General features: G+C 35.9%; 1 protein-coding gene across 1 annotated transcript in view; it reads right to left on the bottom strand.

The window, feature by feature from the left end:
- Window positions 1–27,687, bottom strand: part of LOC107558325 (astrotactin-1-like) — a 191,598-nt gene that overhangs the window by 68,366 nt on the left and 95,545 nt on the right. Inside the window, exons 5-10 of the mRNA XM_016241980.1 lie at window positions 23,271–23,378; window positions 19,936–20,082; window positions 16,643–16,810; window positions 9,757–9,841; window positions 7,592–7,666; window positions 823–960 (exon numbers count right to left, since the gene is read on the bottom strand). Coding sequence (XP_016097466.1) covers window positions 823–960; window positions 7,592–7,666; window positions 9,757–9,841; window positions 16,643–16,810; window positions 19,936–20,082; window positions 23,271–23,378 — 721 coding nt within the window. The remainder of the gene's footprint in view (window positions 1–822; window positions 961–7,591; window positions 7,667–9,756; window positions 9,842–16,642; window positions 16,811–19,935; window positions 20,083–23,270; window positions 23,379–27,687) is intronic.

Here is a 27,687-nt window from a genome sequence, read left to right as displayed (position 1 = left end):
GATGCAGCGAGAGTCCCTCACCTGGCCTTCCATCATGCTCCTCATTCGGCAACAGGTAGGGCTTGCCATCTGACGCAGAGAGTCGCAGCTCACGTTCAAGCACCGTACGACCCCTCCCAGTCGCCCTGCCGCCTCCTCGCACACCCTACTTTTCTTCACGGCACGCATATTTTTGGGGGCTACTTACAGTTTTCTCTCCGGCTGCTGTCTCATGCCATTAGCTTCTTTTGGGGAGCCCTCCCTCTGGACAGCACGCCAAATATGCTACTAATTGCTTAATCACATTATATATTAGTGCGAACTCGTGAAATTATGTTTTATTAACAAGGTTTGGGAGGAGCACGATCAGATAATCAATCAGTCTGGCCCAGGTGGAGCTCGTCAGCTAATCACCTTAACAAGCACATACATGTGTATATATGTATATATATATACAGCCAACTTACCTCAGTTCCACTAAAGTTTTTCCAGCATCCCGTCTCCACCCCAACACCTCACTACTAATCTAATTTCATCCCATTCTTGGGATGGGGGAGGGGGGGGGGGTTCCCTGGGTTCGGGCTTTAACCCGAGCTCTGAGCCCTCCCTCTGGACAGAATGCCAAATATGCTACTAATTGCTTAATCACATTATATGTTAGTGCGAACTTGTGAAATTATGTTTTATTAACAAGGTTCGGGAGGTATAAGCCCTAATGTTTATTTTATTTGCCCCTTGAAATTTTTAGGCAGACTATCAACTAATGCATCTCAGTATGTAATAGTGTTCAGCTATTCTTCTTTGAAACAAGCTTGAAACAAGATTGAAAATGTCATCTCCTACCTGACATCCACGGCGTCCTCCATGACAGTCATATCTGTCTTGCACTTAGCAGAGGGGTTGATGGCCAGCTCAGCTGGAGGAATGACAAAGCTTTTGCTAAGTGGCAGCCACATGCCTTCTCCAAGAGTGTATGTGAATCTGAAACACAAAAGGCCAAAGTGTATATTTCAGAAACCTCTCACCATGTTACCAAAAAAAACATAATTTCCATAATTCAGCCTGTTTCAGGCTGCTGCATTGTGTGACAAGCTACATTGTGAGACAAGAAAACTGGCATTTGGATGACAGTAGTTTTACAATTTATAAAAAAGAAAGTCCATGAGGGTTAAATTGAAATTCTGGGAAGGAATCTAAAAATAGTGATGTCCAGGGTAACAACGAATGACACATTTTCACATAAAAAATAGACATGTTAGTGTTCATATTCGCTGAATGATTTCTGACGAAAAAAAAATCCATACATCCTCATGAGAGACTCCCACATGTATGTAGAGACTTTTATGCATTTGGTTTATTGTATCCACCTCTGCACAGTTGAGCAAGGATTTAACAAATAATGTATTTTTTTACTGATCCATCTAAAGGTTCGAACTGATTGTTGAAAGGAAAAAAATTGCTTCCAAACTTTTGCTCTTCTCCCCTGCAAAATCAAATATAACTGCATTTTCAGTTTGACCCTCACTCTGGAACAGTAGCACATTTTAAAACTTGAGTCATTACCGGAATGCTTATCTGACCTTGAAAACTCCCCCCACCCCCCTGGTTTTAGTGCTGAGAGACGTCCAGGCAGATAAGATCAACTTGTGGGTGGATATCCATAGAGGACTACAAAAACAAAGCAAATGATCATTGTAAAATAATGCCCAGAACAGAAGGTCCAAAGAGTTTGTAGGAGTAATTGAAAACTGGCATATCTACAAGCTAGCTCTATTTTACTGCACTTCATTTCAATTTGAAGACTTAGTGTCATAACACTCAATCAATAAACTCAGTTCTGTCAAGCACTGACTTGCATGCAATGGAAAAGGTCTCTAAGACACGAGTATGAACATGATTTTTTTTTTCTGTGAAGAATAGCCAGGATGCACTTGAATGATTCATTGATTCAATCACTCAATGATTCATTCATTCATTCACTTTTCCCCCAGTAATTCAACTATCATTTTTTTCCACCCATGCATCTCAAGGCAGCAGCATGTACTGTATATGAGCTAAACAATCACCTCAGTAATTCTATTTGCATAAGATGATTACATTACTGGAAGCACTTTTAGTTTTCCAGCATGCGAAGATGTGATTTAAACCTACACTGTAAAAATACAATGTCATTTTATCATTCGTCAAACATAGCCAACTAAGAACAGTGAATTGTTAGACTGACAATATTCATCCAAATGTTGTCCAAAGCAGGCTAAGGGCAAATTATTGTTATAATTAACAATGTCGCTGATTTGTTAAGGGTTTATGAGGACCCAGTGCGTATTGTGGTATGAATAAATTATGCAGTTACTGTTATAGGAATATTGTTTTAATATTTGCTGACTTTATTTATGCTGCTGTTGTTGTTTATGTACATGTAACAACTGTAGGATATCAGACCGAATCAGACAATCTAAGATTTGGTCAGAACCGAGTTGAGGCACGAGGAGTCACAAAAATTCCACAGAGGCCCCTGACAACAGGATGTCATAAATCGGACCCCAGCCTCTCTGAAGCAAGCCTAAACCTAAGCCCCTGTCACAGAACAGTTTTCAACATTAACACAAAAGAACACATTGACAAGTCCAATTTTGGGGCAAGTTATCAAGAATAATGGTCAAAAGAGATGCACAGCGTGACCGCCACATGGAAACATGTGACAGTGATCACAAGCTATTCCCTTTGAGCTAAATTATTAAATTATCACTGTTTACCCTACACAACGTTCGTAGTTCGGGAAGGAGGAGGCGGGAACCGGCGAACATTCAAACAAAACTTTAATAATAAAATAAACACAAAATAGCACGACAGCCCCTCGTGGACGACTGTCACGCACAAACAGAACCAAAACACAAAATAAAGTCCAGGCCTGATCCTCTCTCGTCCAACACTGTCGTCACTCCTCCTTTAATCCTTCCGGCGCTCCTCCGTGGGACTCGAGACCGGTGAGTGGCGCAGGCGTCGAGCATTAGCATTTACTCCACCGGCCCCGCCCCTCTCGTCACAGTACACTATCATTCAAAAGTTTAGGATCAATACTATTTTTTTTATGTTTTTGAAATAAGTCATTTATGCTCGCCAAGGCTGCAGCTCGGCTCCTCAGCGAAAACCTGGTATGCATTGCACCTGTTGCCTTATTATACTCACGCTGTGATCAGCGGCAGCTGGATGCAATAATTGCATGCCAATGTGCATTGGCTCGTTTAGTTTACACTCAAAGTAGATTGGTCTATCAAAGCGATATCCCAATTCGTCGGTCACCGATGTGACTCGGAGTAACCGACTGAAAGGGAACTGTTATTATTATAGATGCTGGACAAAGCAAAACATACACAATCAATTAATCAGTTGGCTTATTTACCTCACATTTAAAACCTCATGGAGAGCAATGCACCAACATTAAGATTCTTAGTTGAAAATGAATAAAAAATTATAAATGAGACTTTTTGGAAAAAACACTACCAATTTCATCATTATACTATTATACTATGCTCATCTCTAAATTAGAGTGACTTTTCAATAACATCTAGTCTAAAAAAATATGGTTTCAATAAAATAACAATATAGCCTATATTATGCATATCAAAATAAATGTACTGTTTTTTCAGGAAAGATGGCACATTTTCATATGAAGAGGAACTTCTCGGCATTTTCACGTAAGATACCATTCCTATTAACACATCTGTTACATGAGATGTGTTAAATACCCCATGTACTAGTGGATAGGAAAGACAAGCAACTGTGAACAATTTTATTAATGCACCGATAACAAGAGCACTGTCACTTCTAAGAAAAATGCAAAAGCAAATGCGTGTTTAATGCATACATTTTGCACTTCTAGAAAATGCAAATGCAATTGCGTTTGAATTCTGACCACAATATGCTGCAATACACAGCAAGCTTGTTTTCCAGTTGCACTCATCAGTCTGGATTTCTCCACATGAATCTCATCACACCTAGGTAGTGTGTGTGCCTCATCAGCTGTAACCACAAGCTCAATTATGTCAATATATCATCCATCATCAGCTACCGTTTACATTCAATCCAATTAAACCTGGATCATTTCATGTGCACACAGCGTTTTTCCCTTGTCAAAAATGCTGTTAATAGTAAACTGATCTGTTAAAGTAATAGTTTTTTGTCAAATTTTGGAGGCAGTGCAAACCATACTCATAGATGTTTCATAAAAATATATTTTTGAACACCACAGATTTGCTGAAAACTCACCCAAGCATTTTGTAATATGCAGATTCAAGAAAAAGGGGACGCAACATAAAGCTTGACACATTTGAATATTGTCACCTGCTAGTGTGAAACGGCTTCAATTGAGTTTTGCAGGAAATGTTTGTAAATGGATTATCGAACAAAACGCTGAAGCAGGGATAAAACTCCCTCCTCGCAGATGGAAGTTAAAAGGGAAAATCACATCAATCAAAAAAGTGAGGGTACCTTTTAAAATATCTCAGCACACTGACTCAATAACAAACAAAGTCGGAACCTCAGAACAGGACGGAAAGAAATAACCATAAAAAGCAGTTCTGTTACAAGCAGCAATATTCAACATATTGATGTGAGAACCACAGTTTGCACTGGATGTTTACAGACACAGTAATGCATGATTTAAGTGTAAAAGGTCCTTATTTTCCTATTTTTGAATGGTTTGCAGATTGGAAAGTAAATCAAAAATCTCCAAATTGGATGGTTACTTGCACCATAACATCTGTCCAACATCTCTCCGTCTCCCACTCTTGTACTTTATAGCTCCACTTTTAAAAGTTTAACAAATATCAGTCACATAATTTCTGAGTCTGATATTGAAAGTTAGATATATAAATGAATAAGTGAAGCATTCAAAATTGATTATGGGCTTTCCTATTCATTCATGGCACAAATCAATGATGTATGAGGAAAAGCTCTGTGAAATTGAAAATAAATCTTTCATTCAAGTCGTCTCAAGCATTCATGTCTGTGCAGGTTTGTTTGGAAATAAAACATTTAATTGTCCCAATGAAATGTATTTGTTTGGTGGCCCAAAGCCAAGGGATATGAGATTTTACACCTTTTGGGGTTATAACACAGATTCCAATTAAAAGATGCCCTCCCGTGTTGTTTTCAAATGAGAAAGAAATCTGGGCCCATATTTACAAAACATCTTAAGGCTAAAAGTAGCTCATAACTCGCCGATTTAGGAGAAAATCTTAAAAATAATAGGCATGTCAGTCCTAAATTTAGGACTCCTAAATTGTTGTTCTAAGATTATTTCACAAAGCGTTTTAGCACTAAAACTAGCTCCTAAATCTGTGAAACGTTAGGAGTAGTGAAGAGGACTCCTAAGTCACTAAGACCAAGCCACAAACTATCCTAAAATTTCTGTTGCCGGCAGTCTGCCTAGGAACATAAACTATTTTAGAAACATTTGATGATAATGACCTTTTAAAAAGGTATCACCTTTGGTTTTGGAGGTTATCCCAACTCCAAATTTTCTTTTGATTATATCCTTGTTTTCATTAACCAGTTGGGCAAGAAGTAACAGCTGTTCTTGCATTCAGTTTTTTTTTACATTTGCATGTATTACTATCAGCCATGATTATTCTACTCTGTTAATTAAAAGGCTGTTTATATGCATATTCACTAATTATGAGAAGCATACGTGTAAGAGGCTGACAATAAGCTGAACATATACTTGTTTAATTAGTGACACTTATCCTGCATTTTAAAATCTTTATTTTAATGGCAATTAACTTTTTTTTTTTTTTTAATATGGCAACATAATATTACACTCTACAATATTTCCATGAATAAATCGGACAGAGACAATCAGCCAATCACTGTGTGCATAGTTAGTAAGCATGCTGACATCATCCATAGCAACGAGGTCAACCCCGTCCTTACTCTTAGCTTAAGACTTCTCTCTGTTCCTTAGTAAAAGTTTGTCTCAGCAGCTTTGTGAATAGGTTTTAAGAGAAAACTCTTAGCTAAAAACTTTTACTGCTATTTAGGAGAACTCTTAGTTGCAAGATAAAATGTTTTGTGAATACGGGCCCAGGTTCACAAGATTTGTAAATAAATAGCTTGTGATTTGTGCAAACGAATTAGGGTTGAACAATCAAAGGACTTCAGAATGTCATGGATGAGATCTATGAATAATTCAGAACATGAAGATTATGCATGGCAACTAAAGGTAACCATATGTTGCTAGAATTGGATTAGCATTTCTAAATATTCCAAAACATACACCTCACAGATTGAAACATCTCCAGTGCATAAAGCAATGCACTGATTAGTCTTGAGTCTCCAGTTATAGCCAGTGGTAAACATCGTCTAAATCCCCACCTTTGTACATGTATGATTTTTTTTTTAATCACGATGAACCGCATTCAGTGGCCCTGTATTAAAAGTAATTACAGCATTTTTCTATTTTCAGTAGTTTTTTTGAACTGTGAATAGAGCTCTTTGAAGCTGAATAAAGAAATGCCAGCTTAGCCAAAATGACAAAATAAGTGTACTCTATTTCACAAGCTACTCCGTCTCAACAGAAACCTATTACATGCTTGTCAGCACCCTTTTTTCAAAGCTTATTTTCTGCAGTCATATAAAATATAATGTTCTATTTATTTATTTTTAGAATTATTTTGAAAAAAAACTAGTCTCCTTTTATGTATACATTGTTCATTGCACTACTTCATTGACATGTTCCTAATATTTTCAGTATTTTTAGTCCTCAATTTGAACTGGGTCATAGGCTTTATAGTACAAATAAAGCATACCTGTAAACATTTGTGTACCAAAAAATGGGAGACGGGACGGGATATAATAAATATAATTTATTATATTAATTTAAACAAATATTATCAAACAATCATTTAAACTATGTGTATATCAAACTGTGTGTTTTCTGCATAAAAATAAAGGCCGTTTTTGGCTTTGGACTAAAACAAAAAGCAGAAGGGCTTATTGAAAAATGCAAATTCATTCTCTCATCATTCTTTTGCTTTATGCCAGGAATATAGCCATTTCCCCGGTAACCGCAGTAAACAAAGCAGCGCAGCACCTGATTTTGCAACTTGCAGCGCTCATATTTAATCAATTAAACCATAGCCTTTTGAAGTGTAAGCTATATCTCAATTTGCATGTATATTTGTTTTTTTCACCGGAGCACCACCTGAGTCTTCTCCTCCCTTCCCATTTCTACCAGTTATCCTTTCCTTCCCGCGGTAGTCATCATTGTTGTAGGTTGCCAAGTTAAGGTGACAAATGGGTTGAAATTTGTATGTGTCAATTGTGTGAGAAGGATGCATTTCATACAAGATCTGGCGACTGGGCAACCTTGGAATTTGTTGATGTGATTATTCATATAATGAGGTTTGGGCCATACAAATTACAGGAGTTTTACCGGAGGCGAATGTAGCAAACATATAAAATACGCCCAGTAGGATTTTTTTTATAGAAAGACAAAAAATACGGGAAAATATTTAAACGGGATGTTAGCGGGATAGAATGGTAAAATACGGGAGAATCCTGGGGAAAACGGGAGGGTTGACAGGTATGATAAAGTGATCATTTTTCTTACCTAAAAATGCGATCAGATGGCTGCTCTCCCATCACCAAGTCAAAGCCACGCTGGAAAATTGTGTAGGGCCATGGGCTGCAAAACAGAAATGGCAGAAAATCAAAAACAAAAAAAATAATTCATGCTTTAAAAACTGTACGTCACACTATAGACTCTTCATTCATTGTTAAACAGCTCCAGTCTTCACTAAAGCCATGTGACCGTTACAATTGAATGACTTTGAGATGAAAACATAACCATTCCTTTGTGAACTCACATCAAACCAATTATGTTCCCAATATGAATATCACAGAAATTCCTCCAGCAGATGCTGTTTGTAAAAACTGTGACCCGACAGTAGCATCTCTGTCAGTCAGTGTCAGACGTGAGCGTGACTTCAAGTGTGTGTTTATCCAAAGCTCTATGTGAACTGATGGAGATTAATGCAGAGCGGCAGCTGTGGGGACAGAGGCTGTCGCTGCAGTATAAAAGAAAATACAAGGAGCTGATGCCTCTCTAAATAAGCTGTTACTCACAGCAAAAGAGCAGTCACAGCCTGGTTAGACCACTTCATACCACAGATCACCTACTGCTATTTAAACATCAACATTTGTCCTGCAGCATTCCCAATTCACAAGAGAACCAAAAGCAGGAGCATTCTGAGAATCCATTACACAGAAAGGTTCAAAATATTAAAATAATAAAATGTAATAAAATTATTTCAGTCAGTTTCCTTACAACATCTACATGTTTTGTTAGTACCACACAGCAAGTCATGGGACAAGTTCTATAAAGATAGCCACTATATTAAGACTGTGAACCAGTTTGACCAACTAGCAGTTAACCAAGTGATAATCAGTCTTACTTTTCTGATTCAAATAGACCAATCTACCTCTAAGGGTAACTAAAATGTTATGACCAGTCTTGCAGGGGGAAAAATAGATGACTATTTAAGACTAGTCGAAGCGGTTTATGCAAATGGTCAATATTTTCAGACAACCTTGAATAAATGCATAAGTCATATTAACTAGATGTATGCAACATGTGATGTTTGACAGTATAATTCACTTTGACAAGGTAAACGATAAGTTATAATTTTTGGGGTGAACAATTCCATTAATATATAAAATAAAGAAAAAGTGGCTACATATGAACATTTGCAGGAAAGAGTTTAGGAAATATCTTGGCACTTTGAAACTTTAGAAAGCATTTGGCAATGGACTTTCTTTCTCCACCACTAAGTGTTAGAGTCAATTAAAAACGGTTCACACCTTCACAGCATGGCATAAAGGGAACAAGCATATCCAACGCTATTCCACTCCCCTAAGGCAATCTTCCTGATTGTTCCAATTTGATTTCTAATTATCGGATCCCTCTCACATACCGTCATCCCTCCCATCTCCCTCCCAATTAAAATGCCAAGGATTTCCTCACCTCCAAGTCTTAATCAAACTGCTCCAGAGCGACAGCCTGAAACCCAGATGAGCATGTGAAACTCTCCTCAGGGAGGGTCTAATTAACTTCAAACATCTTAAATACAAGTCTATCTGGGATTAGAAACTTGTGCTCTAACATTTAAGTGTTTTGACTATATCTAGACTGCAAAGTAGCAAAACACCCTTTTATTTTATGCCATTCTCGAGTAGTATTTGTGCTTCATCTGTCTGTTGATTTAAGAAGCAGCAGTTTGGTTAGGCGCACTCACACTTTTACCTCAGATTAAAGATACCATCTGTTCAGATGCAGTTAATCTTATATTCAATCCTCTGATAAAATATCTGAGGGCAACAACAAAAGTTTTGAAACAAAGAATTTCAAAATAGTTATTTCTCTTTGATCATTTTAACAGCAGCGCTTGGATATGAGGCACGCAAGACACATAATTTCTTACATGTGTAACGCAATTTAAAATGCACAATACATGTATCTCATTGGTATACTGAAGTGTAAATCACTGTCACACAAATCTAAAATGACCCAGAGCTTCGCTGTGCTAATCCCTTTTCCAATTCCAGAGGAAGAGCATCATGCAAAAAAAAAGCAAATTAATTCAAACAAGCCAATTTAATTTCCCTACAGTGCATAACACCTGGCTGGCTATCGGCACTGGAGACATTTTTACTACAGATAAGAAGCATGGCCAACTTCAAGATGGCAGATCCCTGTTTGTATGGTATGGTACTCACCCCTGATTTGGGCCCCATTCATTGCGAATACATAGATGCTTATGAACAGGGTCCTTCATGTAGCCATCGAAACAGAGACATTCTCCTGTAAGCAGACAAAGTACATTAAACCATCACTGATAATAAGAGAAAAACATTATTAGTATTATACAGCTGTGCTGAACAATGATTGTCATGTGTCCCTGCAGGACGTCAGTTAGGATGGTACCAGCTTTCTGCCAAAATGATATTGTTACTACTGTAAAATCATCATAAATTACTAAGGGACTTCCTTCAAACACTGTAAAAAAAAAATTAATAAAATAAAAGATGTGTCTAACTATGCTGTTTTTAATTAGTTTTTCTTATGTAAACATGCTAGATAGGAGTCTCACTTTTTTTCCAGCAACTAGCTGACTCCATGTCAGTTAAAGAACTGAAGAAAGACTTGTCTTTAACTTTTAAAAAATGTGCCTAGAGACACTTCGGTTTTATTCCATTCTTTTGTGATCCATCTAGTTTTAATCCATCCATCCATCTAGTTTTTAAATGCAGAGAAGCACCTTTTATGACGCTTTTAGAATAGTTCTCATTTTTATTTTTTATGACAATTGTGGCTAATATTCTCTCTATAACAATTTAGTTTTATTTGATCAACAGTCACTGTAGCAGTCACTTTTATTTTTTCCTAAAAAAAACAACAACAAAAAAATAAATAAATAAATGCAGTTACCACTGTAATTTTTGGTGAAGGGATTTTATTGAAGCACATCCATAGAAAGTAAATAATTAAACTTATTTCCCATTTTGTTTAATTTTTAGAACATTCACAACCCCAGATATGTTTTATTAATAATTGATCATACTACATTATACTGTGTCCAGTACAATATGTGTGTGTGTGTGTGTGTGTGTGTGTGTGTGTGTATGATAGACCTCTGAAATTAAAAAGCAATGTCCCTTCTCTGGGTTTGGCTGTTCTTCTTTTTGTTCCAGTTACATTTTTCTTCCAGTTCAGTTTGATATTTTCAGGTTAGGGGCATATGGAACATAATTTACCTTACATTACCAAAAAAATTATTTATATATTTAAAAATATATAAACACAATTATACATTATATAAATACATTTAAAAAGTCACATCAAGTTTACACATTTTCACATTGATTCAAATATAATATTTATAATAGTAACAAGTATATCATCTTCTCTTTAGATCATTAGTCAACAAATTCTTAGTAAAGCAAGTAGGATGATAGTCACAGACCCAGAGGTGCACCTTTCATTTAACTGAGCTGACTCACAGACCATTGCGTTTTAGGCTATTTCAAGGTCATTTAGATGCAGGAACTCATGTTTTCTGAACCACTGACTTGCTTACTTTTAGTCCGTTTCCACCAGTTTAACCCATTCAGACTCATGTGTGAAGCAGCTGTGAACATGACATACCGATTTTACCCCACTATGGAGTCGCATGATTTCTCCTGTACTTTGCTGTTACCCACTCGCATTGTCACCATACCCCGATCTGTAGTCTAATCGTCTCTCTGTCTCTCTTCAGGGTCAAGTGAAAATGACCTCATTGTCATGTTTACATTATGGCGATTCTCCAGACGTGCAGTGCTATAAATGGATGCTGTTTTGTGTGTGTTGAAGCATATAAGCAGGCACAGCAGATTCCCTGTGTCAGCCCTCTTCAGTCGTGCTCATGGCTCAGACAAGTCTAATCACTCTGAGCTCAGCTGATCAGTCTTGTCAGGCCAAACCACAGGCATGTCGGTCATGATTTGGGTTCATGGGACTGATGAGGCTGCACCCTGAGCAGGACATGTGTGAGCAGAGTGATGCAAATACAGAGGGGGCACAGAGGAAAAAACTGCGCTGGCAAACATGGAAACAAATGTGTTATGAGTGGGAGGACAATATATGGAAAAGGCTAAGGAAAACATTTGCTGACATTGTGCACAGTAGCAGTCATCAATACACTTGGACAATGTCAGTGATTATGTTGACTTCTCAGGTCATACACCCAGAGCTCTGCTAATGCAATATAAGTGACCTTAAATTCTGCATTATGCAGACTAGTATTGGATTTGCAACACTGATGCTCTGACTAACATGAGAAAAACTGATTCTTGGGCAACTGTATGGTGTAAAAGATGCAAATTGGAGAGAAAGCCAACTAATCTTTTTTTTAAAGACATTAAAAGGAATTCTACAAAACTAAATACATCAATTATGAGATAAATATACAGTTGCTGTTGCTGTATTAGCAGTCAACTTTTGTCTTATCAAACTTTTGTTAAATATATTAATCTAAAATACTTCCAAAAGTTTGGGTTCAGCAAGAATTTTACAGCAAAATTAATACTTTTATTCAGCAAGGATGCATCGAATTAATCAAAAGTAACTGTAAAGACATTTATACAATTATATACAACAGTTTTTTTCTATTTCAATAAATGCTGTTCTTTTGAAATTTCTATTCATCACAGAATCCTAAAAAGTATCAGCTTCCACAAAAATATTAAGCAGCACAACTGTTTTTAATATGATAATAGAAATAAGCATATTAGAATGATTATGATATATATATATATATATATATATATACAGTGGGTACGGAAAGTATTCAGACCCCCTTAAATTTTTCACTCTTTGTTATATTGCAGCCATTTGCTAAAATCATTTAAGTTAATTTTTTTTTCCTCATTAATGTACACACAGCACCCCATATTGATATATTTGTCTTTAATTAATAAAAAAAAAAAAAAAACGCAGTGCAGCTAGTCCCTTGTCGGTCATAAACACTTTATTTGATCTATTACTGATCATTAGTACATTTTGACAAGCCAAGAATAAGGTCTAGCACTGCTATTATTTGCATAGTTAACTGTTTTAGCTTTGCCAAGGTAATTTGTAAAACTGAAATTAAACTTGTACCGTAGGTAATAATAGCATTTTTATCAATTCAAATGAGATGCAGGGAGCCTTTATGGCTCTGGGTGGTAAATTACAATTTTGCCAGGAAACATGTACCCAGTGGCTTTGTGATTGACTGATTATTGAGGATATCCAGCAGGTGCTCAGCCAGTGGTGTATGCATAAGAAATACATACCTTGTTGATTTTTTTTCTTCACAGAATATATGCAGAAGCAGATTTTTCCTATACTGTGAGTAAGGCATAGGAGGCCAAATCCTATACTCTACCATTTATAGCCTACTATTTATTGAGCATTTGATTTTTGGGGCATTCTCTTGGGTATCATTGCAAATGTTGCTAATTAAGAACCCAACTGGAAGTAAACAAAAAAAAATCTAGCTTTTAAGCTGTCAAAATCAAAGCTGTATGTGGAAGTACTCCAATGTTAATTTATTTATTTCCTGGAGTGTGACATCTCTACATGACAGAAAGAGATTTACAGCATTAAAAAACATAAAATAAGTCAAAACTTTACTTATTTATGTGTACACAGCATATGGGAGTCTAACTGTTGGAAACAACATGTCAAAATCACTTATTACCTTGAAATTGTACTGCAGTGCAAAATAAGTGTCCTGCAGTGTGACATGCTGTACTCCATCTGAACTGTTTTACAAATCTTTCTAATTGTATTATAATTAATTATTGTGCATTCCGGTTCCAAAACCTCAAATGATGAAATATATAATTTTTAACCTAAAAAAAACAAAAACAAAACAAAACAACAACATATGTATGTCCATGTTCAACTACCCTTCTGCATTTCAGCATGTAAATACCAGAATTAATTACTTCAACAACTTTGACCAGTCAATTTAACATTAACCTATTATGAGAAAAACGTGAACAAGGTGTAATATCAGAGAAATGCCTATAAAGCAAATGTATTATCATAAATTTTTATATACCAAAATGCAGATAAAATGCATAAAAAAATTATGATGCAAACACAAAAACTTCCGCCTACTGTCTGTGATTATTCATCAATACTGTAGTTGGCATGTACTGGCATTTAAAAAAATACATATAAAGGCAGCTATATGTTTTGATTGAGATATCTGGAAAATATTTATTTTGCATTAACTTCACACGCACTTTATTTGTTAAATTTGTATATTACATTTATTTGTCCAGAAATACAAATCAGTTTTTACAAATACAGCAAATGCTGTCCAAATAAATAAATACACGTTGTCCATGTTCAACTACTCTTCGACATTTCAGCATGTAAAAACCAAAACTAATTATTTGAACAACTTTGTCCAATCTATCGAATACTAATTGACCTTTTATGCAAAAAGGCAAGCGAGGTATAATATGTTGGATTTTAGTGGCCTATAGACAGTGTTCGGGAGTATCAGTATGAGAACTGCCTTTTTACAGTTCAAAGTAAAAAGAGGTGAGTGTGTGTGTGTGTGTGTGTGTGTGTGTGTGTGTGAGACACAGAGAAAGTGACTATGTAGAATTACATATTAATGAACTTTTTAAGTCCCAAGTAATTCCTCTCTTTCCGCAACCACAGAGAGTGTCTGTAGGGCATCTATTATTCAGTCAAATTAATGAAACGAAAGTGCAAGGATCAGGTAGCCTGAGACACAACATCATGTGTTCTTGTTTAATAAATGTCCCCTGAATCCTTATGGGAATGAGGGAGGTGAAAAGGGTCTCCGAGAGGCCTGTTATAAGTCCGATTCTCATCTCGGCTTTTACACATCCTCTGCGCCTCTGATTCACAATCTTTTTTAAAGTGCACACAGTCCGGTTATTGTCGCTCCCCATCCCCGCTTTCATCAGTATCTCCCTCTCCTGTTTGATTGAGACAGTCTTACAGTTTTCCGTGAATATCCTCCGCCACATAGTCTACAACCCCCACCCCTCACACACCGACAGCACAATGCAATTATTGAACCGTGGCAGTACCAAGGCCTCATCCTTTAGATTTCATTTGGAGAAAACCAAGGCAAGTTCCCAACGGTCCAACTTTGATTCATTTAGGGTTGGAAGATTCACTTTTCAAAGCCCAGTGGAGCTCCTCTTTTGAATTATGGATGCAAACAGGAGGAACTTGTCAACAAATGATAACAACGTTGGACTAATTCCTGCTGCAGATGATCGGAAAAAATAGCTATAAAGCGAATGTATTACTATTCATTTTGATGTAACTGTTGTGTCTGTTGGCTATGTTTTGCCTGACTGGAACAACTATAAAACTGAAAAGATCAATCTCAGCTTACAAAGTTGCAGTTTTTTTGTGGTAAAATGCAGATGCATTTAATGCAGTGCATTAAAATGTATGATGCAAACAGAAAAAACGTCTGCCCACTGCCTGAGATTATTCATTAACACTCTCATAACTTTCATAGGTATGTAGTGTGTCCTGGCATTTAAAACAGAATAAAATAAAACAGAACAAAAAGCAATTGGAAATTGTTGTTGGTGTTAATTAAGCTAAGGACCTCCAAATATGATGGCAAGGCCTTCCTATAATACAAAGGCCGCTATCTGTTTTCAAAAGTAAATAATTGGCTCTCATATTATAATTGTACTAAAACTAAAATACATGATTAAAACGTCTTAGTTTGAATTTATTTGATGCTGCATCTTATTTTTCTACCTAATAGGTTAATACTGTATGTATAAACATGAAAATAAACATTTTCAATTTAATTCAAATGTATTTGTATTTCATTCAAATTCATTTGTTTAGCCATTTTTTGCACTTTTTCAATACATGGTGATAGGAGGAAAACTGCCCACAAGCTGTATTATAGTAAGTGAATAACATTAGCTTTATATAGTGAATATAATGTAACAGCTAAAAACACTTGAAATTACATGAAAGTGAAGACAAAGTGAAACTGGACCATTTTGCATTCAGAAAGCACATTATGTCCATGTTCAACTACCCTTCTGCATTTCAGCATGTAAATACCAGAATTAATTACTTCAAACTGCTGAAGTATTTACTGAAGTAAATACTAGAATTAATAACTTCAAACTGCTAAGATCTTAGATGGTCTAAGTTCATCTGGAGTGTTAACATACAACTCAACATTCCAGAATCTAATAAAGTATCATCTAGAATATTAATGCTTCCCTGGCTCAGAATATCCTGAAGTTAAGGCATTCCATTTGATCTGTGCTTTGCCTAATTTACGTCCCAGCCAAGGAAAAAAAAAACAGAAAAAACATTCTAATCCAGGTCACTCAAGCTGTATATGCCCAAGTCTTACATTACAAAGATTCATTGCCAAGCATTACTGTCCTCACAGCTCTCGCTCAACTAAGCTTGCATTACTTAATACTGTTCACTCAAGAGAGACACCTTCAGAGAAATCTGCAAATGAAACGATAGATGAATCAGAGCTAAGCCTCTCTCTCCAGTTCCTCCTGCTCTTTAAATGAAGCTGCGTTACAACTGCAGTTCGGTGAACACATTGATTTTACACAGTGGAGGGGATGGGCGAAGGGGTGGAAAAAAAGATTATTTAATGATTAATTAGGCAAAGACGCAGACTAATGAAAGCAAGGCAAAAAATATAAAAATACCCAATGTGCAGATTGAAGGGATAGTTCACTCAAAAATGAAACTCTCATGTCATTTTAAACCAGTATGACTTTTTCTTCTGTGGAACACAAAAGAAGAATGTGAAGAATGTTTCAACTGCTTTGTTCATACAATAAAATCAGTGGGGTCCAAAACAACACTAAGACATTTTACAAAATATCTTCTCTTGTATTCCACAGAGGAAGAAAGTTTAGAAGACATGAAGGTGACTTTTGTGATGATTTTGTGATGACTTTTTTGATTTTCAGATGAACTATCCTAAGTATGTCCCTCAGAGTGTGTGTTGCTCCCGGTGTCAGACATTCTACATGAGCTGTGTGAAGTACAGAATCATGTCAGGGTGGTGTGTTGTACCTGTATCTGGGTCACATTGGTGCTCACAGGGGTCCAAGAGACGGCGGCCACACAGATCATTGACCCAGGGGCCACTGGCATTCTGCTGGTAGTACAGCAGCACCTGGGCTGGGTTCAGCCAATCAGATGCGTCCAACTGGCTGCCCTGAAGCAGAACGAATCTGGAGCCTGAAAGAAAAGAATCAGAGAGGACATCTGTCAAAAGTTACATCAAGTAAATTAGTGAACTCTATTAATGAACTCCGAAATGACCACAGTAACACAAACAGCCAATTTTTGTTGGTGTTCAGAATATGAACCATAAACTGGAAGCTACAAATAGACTCTGTATGTAACTGTGGTACAGACATGTTTAGATTTATTCACTGATTGGCTAAGAGACTGTTTCAACAGGTTTTCATCTTTTTGTGTGTTTTAAGTGAGTCACTGATTCATTTACTCAACTGATTCGTTAACCAAAACCACTCTAATTGTTCGCTATAAAATTTGTGTGTCAAATTAACAGTACTTAGAGACTCAAGAAAGAGTGTTTAAGCAGCATGATTGCTTTTCCCCAACAACTGTTATGCATAAAAATTGTTTTGGACTTTTTAAAGCTAAGCAAAATCCTTATAGCTGAAATTGTATGCATTATACACATTTTTCAATGTTTTATACTTCATGCACAGCTGTGGATAAGATACAACGGTGCAGAAAAAACATCTGAACTGAAAGTGTGATGTATTCTGAATTACCCCTCTGAATATTTCAAAACCATGAAAGCCAATGGAATGTATTCTGCAAAAATCACGTTTTATCAGATCTGCTTTGACATCAAGTTTTACCCTGTAATACTGTTAGACAGTTATAGACACATCTTAAATCTGATCTTTCCAATTCAAAAGGCAAACTGTGAATCCTTTAAGTCTCCTCTTTTCAGATGTCTTCCACTTAGACATCTATGTGAATGTTAATCTACCCTAAAGCCCCAGACCCCATAGAAAAGAGCTCTGCATGAAAGACAAAATGACAGATGAGCAAAGCCAGTCACAATCCATCATATCGCCCAAACTCTAGAGCTGACGGCTGAAATGCCAATGAGCTGAAAGAAAGAGAGAGGAATAGCAAGAGAAAAGAGGGTAAGAGAGAGAGAGAGTGGCCTGTAGTCTAGGACTGCAGGTGCAACATTAAAATTCAATAACAAGCTCATTCAACACAAATGCAACTTAAGTCCAAAGCACAAACAGAGGACCCTTGGGGAAAGCGGCTAGTTGTTGTTTACAGATGGGCATACATGTGTGTGTCTGGGAGTGCAGTTCTAGGGAGTAACTAACTAAAAGTAGCACTACTAACTTAACTGCATTTTTCATAGCGTGACAACAGCTCAGTTGTTTTCAAAATAATGTTGCTTTTTCCAGTCACTAACTACTTTTTTCCAACAAGGAAAGGGCGTCTGGCAGAGCGTTAGGACCCAGAAGAGGTGAAGCATGATGTCAGACGTAACAAGCAGATATTCTTAACCACTATCCAACCGTGAATCTGCTATGAGCAAGAGGTGGAGTGGAGGTGCACCACAATATAGCCTCGTCCTTTATTCAATATTCCGTTTCACTTGGGTCAAGGCTAGAAGGGATACATATGGCGCTACTGGGCATGCGCACAAAAATACAGTGTAATTTTTGTCACACTGTACAACAATAATTAATATTTTTTTGCATTATTGTAAGGGGTAGGTTTAGGGTTGGGGTAGGTGTAGACGTTAATAAAAAAACAATCTAATAGGTAGAACATTAAATTTCATTGTTAGTTGTCCTGTCGGAGCAGAGTTTTTGAGAAGAGTACTTTGTACTTTTACTTAAGTACTGTTTTGGCACCAGTACTTTTACTTGTAATTGAGTATTATTTCAGCAATGTAACAGTACTTGTACTTAAGTACAACTTTTCAGTACTCTTTCCACCACTGACAAGTAGCAGTGTAGCTTGACAAAATGCTACATTACAGTTTTCTCATCTCACACACATAGCCAAGCAGGCTAAGGAAATAATCAATCAATAGTCTTTTCTCTCATTCAAACTCTCAGTTGAATCAGTCTGTTCAGATTCAGTGATTCATGTACTAATGGTTCATGTACTAATAATGATTCATTTTCGATTCGAGTCCCTGTGCAGTCACTTGTGCAAGAATTTTTTTTAATTTAAACTCTAGTTTTAGTTCAAATGTTTTTATGTTTTGTTAGGTTGTTTCTAATTTTATTTTACCTAAAAATATGAATTGTAGGTTTAAAGGTTGCTTTTTACATCTCAGCACAGTGTGTGCCGCATTCTGTTTGGATAAGAAAAATTATTTAGTTTTATTAAAAAGATAGATACACTATTGTTAAAATACATTCATTTTAAAAAGACAGATCATTTTAATAATAAAAAAAAGATTCTGAAAGCTTCTTACACTGCTTAAAGGAGTTCCCATATTAATTTAACGTCGACTAACTTGACTAATAGTCCCACTAATAGAGGAAATGTTTAACATCTTTAACAATGTCTCCACAATGGTTTAAATATATATTTCATTATTTTAACAATTCTTATTTGATACAATCATTTATAACATAATTTTTTTTTAAATATCAGATCAACTTAATGCAGAATTGACTTTGTGTTGATGATCGCAATCACGTCAATGATCAGACAAATTTCCAAGTGCATAATGAAACGCGGATGTGTAGGAAAGTGCTGCGGTGAGTTTTTGTGTCATTCTAATGGTTTAGAGAGAAATAAAACCAAATCTGCCTTTTACTCCGGTGCCCCGTTGCACCCTATAATTTAAAAATTTTATATCTACAAATATATTGCCTCCTTCAATATATTTTTTTATAGTAACTTGTAGTGAAAGTGGGGCTTTCATAATAACTTGCCTATCATCTCAAGTTAGCTGACATGCTAAAGCTAACTGCAACACAAAATGAGTCCAAATGTTTGTCTGAAAATCTTCTGTGCCAAAATTAAAAATAAACGTTAGTCTTTCATTTGAGACTCTTAAAAAATTAATTCACTAGATGGCCAAGTACATAGTGTAGTGCAAGTACATGGTGTATAGCCTAGTACATGATTTGAAACACAACTAGAGACTAAAGCATTTGCTTCTGATTGTTCTTTGATGCTTTCAACACACATCTGTTTGGCTTTTCACTAGAGACAGAGCAAGAGTCGGCATGACATTTGCTTTAATACAGTAGAAATCGTGAGGGGTAGACGGGGGGCCGAGGACCCCCGCTGCTCAGGGGCCAGACGGGAAGCAGAGGAGGTGATGAGATTACCGTCTGCAATGAGGTGCTCTGGAACGTGGAGTATGACTCTGACGTTGAGGCTACAGGAGAGGTGAGACGCGCAGACCAGGCCGATCACACAGCTCACCACGCTGATCAAAGTCAGGGTGGTCTTGTTGATAGGGCTCCGTGGGGAACCTAGGGAGAAGAGAGAGAGAAAGCAATAAAAGAGCGATGCTACAAGATTGGAAAGTTCACATTTTTATGTGTAACTCGGAAAGGCACAAGGGAGGCAGTTAAAAAACTGCCCACATCAGTATTGGTGGTCCATGAAAGGAGCACTGGATCAAACCAGCCAGCCAAACTCTTGGAGCAGTGGCAGCTTTGGCACAAATAGAGCAGCGGAGAGACAACACTTTACCTTTTGAAGTCTGCTGCTTTTATGCTAAATACTTCAAATGGCAAAATATGAAAAAGAGCTGTTTTTAACCACGTTTTTGTAATACAGCCAAACTGGTTTGGTGTAGTGCTGCCCTGTACATCTGTTACATGTAAAATAAAGGCACAAGACACTGCACTATAACAACACACAAGATGACATAAACACACCCATTCACAATGTATGAGGACACAATACTGATGATCAGATATTGTCATCTACAGTAGCTCATTAAATTAAATTAAATTAAATTAACTGTTCCCTCCTGGTGGAATGGCCTGCCCAACTCAATCCAAGCAGCTCTCGAATCGGCTAAAAACACATCTCTTCCATCTTTGTTTGACCCTCTAATTCTAGCACTCTCTATTCTAATTCTATTCTTTAAAAAAAACACTTGTCTCTTTTAGACTTGCACTCTATTTATTTTTCAAAAAAAAAAAAAACTAACACTAGCTTTCTAATATTTTTGTATTCTATCAGTTTTCTTTTAATTTATTATACAATTAACAAAAGAAAAAAGACCCCTAACACTAGCTTGCTCTATTCTTTTTCTATCTGTTTTCTTTTTATGTACTATATTATTTTAACAACTCTTGTTACGTGTACTGCGTTAAGCTAACTGAGAGTTGTTATAGCACTTGTATATCATTGCTCTTTTGTTGATTTTGATTGCTTCCATTGTCCTCATTTGTAAGTCGCTTTGGATAAAAGTGTCTGCTAAATGACTAAATGTAAATGTATTAACACAAGTGACGTTTAAAACTCTGTTATTAATAACATCTCAGGATAAACATGGACAATAGCATTCAGCAACTGGAAACATCAATTACATACATATGAAAGGAAATCAGATGATACATACAGTACAGGTGCATCTCAATAAATTAGAATGTTGTGGAAAAGTTCATTTATTTTAGTAATTCAACTCAAATTGTGAAACTCGTGTATTAAATAAATTCAATGCACACAGACTGAAGTAGTTTAAGTCTTTGGTTCTTTTAATTGTGAGGATTTTGGCTCACATTTAACAAAAACCCACCAATTCACTGTCTCAACAAATTAGAATATGGTGACATGCCAATCAGCTAATCAACTCAAAACACCTACAAAGGTTTCCTGAGCCTTCAAAATAGTCTCTCAGTTTGGTTCACTAGGCTACACAATCATGGGGAAGACTGCTGATCTGACAGTTGTCCAGAAGACAATCATTGACACCCTTCACAAGGAGGGTAAGCAATGAGTTACAAATGACATCCGTGTAGATGCTTAGCATTGCAGCATGCCAACTACAAAAGGAAGAACCCTGTTTTGTGATATTAAAGCTTAGATACTTAAGATAACATCATCTTAGATATGGATGTTAACTGAAACCAGAAGGTTGACTTTTGAAGAAATGAAGACGCATGATCAAAAGAAAATGGAAAGCATTGATTCACACATTTGCATGCATCTGCCAGAAATATATACAAATGCCTACAAAAGACTGTGGGCAGATCTTGAAATCTAAAAACTGTTTTATGCGTCTTATGTTATTGAGTATTCATCAGTCATGTATTGATTTATACTATAGGAAGTGGTGCTTTCGCATTTTGTCAGTTTGACTTAGGTGAAACATATTGGACTTGGTCTTCTACTGAGGACCACATTTTCAAGGATTAATTACAGCAAAACTATTTTAAAATTATTCATTTTAGATAAGAATATAATTTGGCTTTTTGTCCCCTGGCCTCCATCCCTTCTGTAAGTATTACCAGATAGCTCCAATTTTTCAACTATGAAGAGATAAATGCCAGTATTTAGTATTTAGGTAGGGGTTAGATAGCAATATAGCACTTAAAAGTAATATTATACTTTTATTTTAAATTATTACTACTTATATTATATTATTATAATATAGAGATTTATAAGAATATTTTCTAATAAAAATAATTGCCACAGCAATTACAGATCAAACTTCACTTAAACTTCACTTCACTCAAATAAGACAGTTATTAACACAGTTATTAACAAATAACACCATTTTTTTTTTTTTTTACATAAACGTATGCAAACATGTCTATCATAATCAACAAACTGCTCTCACCCAATCATAAGTTTCCCGCAGCCATCTAGGGAAAAAATGCGACAAGCCATGTCTATTATTAACTTAAGTCCAATTAAAGGTGTTGTTGCTACAGCTGATTTGTAGTGTTTTTGACAAGTACAGGGTTTAAGCATTTGTTAATTAGAGGGAGAAAGTATTAAAGCAAAGTGATTGTCTGTTAGTTGCCTTTCAAGTGGCAGCTCCTCAAGAGTTTAGGGAGCTTTGCATTCAGTCTGGACTCTTCAGAACACAATGCAGCACTCCTCAGGGGACAATACAAGAGTTTTAGACAGACTCTAGCCATTAGTGTCTGACAGTACTGTCCAGCCGGTTTGTTACACGCTCTCTTAGCGCTTAACATACACACATTTACCGTGCTTAATGTTGAATAGTGGTCTACAGACGAAGCTGCTAAGCTTAAGGTGCTTAAATACTTGTAAGCTTGCATTTAGTCATCATTCATTTCAGAGAAGGTCCATGGAGTCTACAAAGAGGCTCTGAAGAATTCTCTTAGCAAACTCAAAAATTGCTCAGGTACCCTCAGTCCAATTTGGAGGACAGTAAAAAAAAAAAAGAATAAAAAAAAGTTAAGCACTTATGCTTTCCTGTAAGTTGTTTTAACACAGTGTTCAACTGCAATAGCAAATCAATGGCAAATCTCACACGTAACGACATGCCTCAATCGGTGAGATAGTTGTAAGGCAAGCCGCTTCACAACTAACACTTTGCTCGGTTTCTGAACAAAGTGTGACATGAACACCAAATGGCCACAATCAGGTGGTGCAGGTTGAAACCATGCGATGGTGTGGAAGTCCTCCTTACCCCCGGAGCCCCACGCGGTGTTGACGTTACCGTTTCTCATACCTCGACTGCGACGGCGGCTGCGGTTTGGGTCGGTGTAGAAGGTTAGCTGCGGCTCACTGTCCGCCTCTGTCCCAGAGTCCCCGTCCGGGTTCAGGAAAGTTGAACCCGCTGTAGAATTCACACAAAAACCAACCATCAACTAATTCATCAAACCAAACAGAAAATGTGTAGGCCCAGCGTAAAATTTTTAGACAAACCTTTCAAGTTATTCTGCATGTAAAATAACCTTAAACAATGTAGACAGAAAGTATGCTGATCTCAAAAAGAAAAACCATCAACATTAATTATTGACTGACTATCCAATTAAATATTAGACTATTTCAAAGTCAGTTTAAAAGACATAAAAGACATACAAGAACATTTCCAAACACAATGTCATTCTGAGGTTTTGAAATTAAACAAATGTGACAGCATGACAATATATTTGTGTGTGTGTGTGTGTGTGTGTGTGTGTGTGTGTAATTGCCAATCCCTTTGTTTACTTATCTAGCATTATTGATCAATACAGCAAGTAATTATAAAGAGCTACAAACCACAAACAACAGATTCATTAGAAATATCAAATTGGAAAGCAATTTAATTCTTATAATGAGGGAAAATCTTACAGATAATGCAGCAAAACCACAGCAAAAATGTGTGCTATTTAAGTTAGAATTGTTAAGGCACTATACACTATTGTTCAAAATTGAAAATTTGGGGACAGTAAGAAGTTTATTTTCCCCCAAAGAAGTCACTTATGCTCACCAATATGTTTTTAATTTATTTATTAATTTTATTATTATTTTGGATTAAAAACACACTTTTAAAAGTCCTTGCTAAATAAAATTAGTACTTTCTTGAAAGAAAAAAAGAATCTGACACCAAATTTTGAACAGTAGTGCATGTAAAGAAATGTTAGATATCAATCAAAATGTGTTTATATACAAAAATGTGAGTGAAATGATGCAATGAATGACATACAATGATAATTCAAAATACAACAGGGGAAAATATTTACATATTATAAATATAATACTGTTTTGACACAAAACGCTTATACTATCATAAGGTTTACAAAGCACTAAAATAAAAGATATATACAACACATTAGAAACTGCATAATTGCAAACATACGTCACACCTAGCACACACCAATGTGACATACAGAGAATAAACCACAGTAATTGTCGTTCTGTGAGATGCGCTTCTCCTCTCAGAAGAGTATTGGATAAATATAAGTAATGAACAGGAGGTAAGGAGTGTGACTGAGATAAGAGATGCATGCTTCCTTGGGCTCTTTTTTTGCCGTGCACAAAAGACACAATTTACGCAACAGAGGTAAACAAACGCTTTCATTATGCAGCGCGTGAGGAAGAGATGCATGAGCGCACTGACCCGTGGATTAGACTGACTCGCGATGATGAGAAATAATGTTTAAGTTACTCCGTATTCACACAACAGTGTGGCTATCCATTAAAAACATCTTCTCTGGTGCAGAAGAGAATCAAACAATTATCATTTATAGATGAGCCATCCGTATGGAATGAACCAAACAATGCTTTTTTTTTTTTAAATATCATTTCATACCGCCATAAACAACACATAAAATATTCAAAGCTGTGATGCAAACAAGACACAGGCAGGTCACAAAAACAGCAGAAGTTGTTTGGCCCTACAGTTAAATCACAAGTCTTAAAAGAGCACAGCTCTGAAAGTAATTAGTATTATTTTAGCACATCACCGCATTACAGTGATATTGAATAACAAATCAAATTATTCATAAATGAAAGTGTAAAGATGGATGAAAAAAGTAACAAAAACTATGTGAAAAGCCACTTGTCCTCAAAATGTCTTCTCAAAACATCTACGCTGTCAAAATGATTTGATGACAGTAAACATTTTGGAAAGGTTCACTAGGAATGACTAATTATGGGGTTTATTTGTATGCGCTGTCTGCATTGTTTCTGCAACCATATTTAGAAAAAGAATTATGAAAATTATGCTTATATAATTGAATGTGTTTTTTTTTATTTATGGATAACTGTTACCATGACCAAAATAAGAGACGTGTTTGCATTAAAGGAGCATACATTGGTGGTCACCAAGCGATAAAAATACAGTAAAAACAACAATATTGTTAAATATTATTACAGTATAAAATAACTGTTTTCTATTTTAATATATTTTAAAATGTTATTTATTCCTATGATGGAAAAGCTGAATTTTCAGCATTATTACTCCAGTCTTCAGTCATATGATCCTCCAGAAATCATTCTAATATGCTGATTTATTGTTACAATAACATCTTATTAATGTTGAAAATAATGTATTAATGCTGTCTTAATGTTGAAAACAGTTGTAATACCTTTTTCAAGATTCTTTGATTAATATAAAGTTCAAAAGAACCACATTTATTTGAAATAGACATCTTTTGTAACATAAATCTCTTTACTGTCACTTTTGACCAATTTAATGCTGCTTTGCTGAATAAAAATCTTTCTTTCTTTCTTTTTTTTGTTTATTTTTTACTATCTTTTTTTACCCCAAAACTTTTAAATACTAGAATTGCATTGTTTCCACAAGAATCTAAAGCAACACAACTGTTTTCAATATTCATTATTCCGAAATTTGACTGCCAAATGTACATATATTTATATTTAAATGCATTTAGTGCCTGGTTAAACTGAAAGCTGGATTAATAGACTGCAGGCTTTTGTGCTTAAATACCATGCAACAGTTTAGTGAATTCGACCCTTTTGTTTCAAAATGCCTTAAGAGCACAACAGTAAAAATGACTCAACTTGATTATATAATGAAAATCTAACAAAAAGCTGATGAAACACCTGGCATTTAAGACTTCAAACGCTAACAACCATTTCGAAATGATACATGCTGGCACGCCAACGCCTCTTTTTGTCTTCGTAACAAATGAGAACAAAAGAAGCACCTTCAAAGGAATTAGCTGTAAACCTCACAGAGCAGGTGAGGATTGTGCGCTAGCCTCCACAATTAGGCAGGGGCCAAAGGTGCAAAGCTCCGTGGAGGGGAATAAAAGATGAGCTTGTTTAAATATTCAGCACTGAGCACCAACAGCTTCTCGGCATGCAGTACAGGTGCACATGCCTCCTACAACAAAAAAGTTACTTTGTATAGCCAATCAGGGTGGTAGAACTCAATCATTTGCAAGGTCTTGGAATCACAGTGTCACCAGAATGATCTCGAAACGAGGAAAGGTGAAGTATGAACACCTATGCCGATACCGTTGACCTGGAGAAACGTCAAATGCCGAGAGCAACAGTTTTAATTTGTCTAATGAAAAATGAGGGGTATAAATAGATGAGGTGACAGAGGCAGGTGTGACTGAGGAGAAAAAAAAAAGAGAAGTACTTGAGAGAATCTGTGCACTCACACACGCTCTCCTCCGGCGACATGAACGGGTGTCTAAACATAGCCTTTAGCAGCTTTCGTGTTCGCAGATTGCTCTGAGAGCTCACTCATGAACAGTGATACAAGGTTCATTAGAGAAAAGACAGACAAGAGGAACCTTCTCAAAGGGAACAGACATTTTGTCATAAATCAGAGAAATAGTAAAAATTAAATAATACAAGCAATATCAATATGAATATGAAAAGCTATGAAAATCTGGAGTTGCTATTTTGGAGTTGTCAGAAAGAGCTTTAAGAGGCCAGTAACCCAAAGTCAGACTCAAACCCTTATAGAGACAAAATCATGCATGGTGGATTTAGTGGGTTGGCAATACACAATCCGCCTACATAAATAACGATTTAAGAAGATTATTTCTTGGCATTGTTAAAAGAAATCAGCAGTTCTCAGTTAACAATACTGTAACTATTTCTTAAAGAGAAACTATACACAGACGAAGACAGTATGCTTATGTGTAGTGTTGACAGATATGCCATTCTTGATTTTTGATATTTTTAATAATCAAGGATGCATTAAATTGATAAACAGTGAGAGTAGAGACATTTATAATGATACAAAAGGTTCTATCTCAAATAAATGTTGTTCTTTTGAACATTCTATTCATTGAAGAATCCTGAAAAAAGGCATCACAGTTTCTACAAAAATGTTGGTAACACTTTATTTTAAGGACCCAATTTTAGCTATTAATTAGTTGCTTATTAGCATGCATTTTACTAGCATATTGGCTGTTTATTAGTACTTACAAAGCACATATTAATGCCTTATTCTGCATGACCGTATTTTAAATCCCTTAATCCACCCTATACTTAAACTTAACAATTAACTTATTAATTATTAATAAGCAGCAAATTAGGAGTTTGTTCAGAGAAAACTATTAGTTAATAGTGAATATGTGTTCCCTTTTCTAAAGTGTTACCAAAATTGGATATACAAACTACAAATATATATATATATATATATATATATATATATATATATATATATATATATATAT

The sequence above is a fragment of the Sinocyclocheilus grahami genome, unplaced genomic scaffold, assembly GCF_001515645.1.
Source record: "Sinocyclocheilus grahami isolate Dianchi unplaced genomic scaffold, SAMN03320097.WGS_v1.1 scaffold21.1, whole genome shotgun sequence".
NCBI classification, from domain to species: domain Eukaryota; kingdom Metazoa; phylum Chordata; class Actinopteri; order Cypriniformes; family Cyprinidae; genus Sinocyclocheilus; species Sinocyclocheilus grahami.
This window is presented reverse-complemented; position numbering and strand designations above follow the sequence as displayed.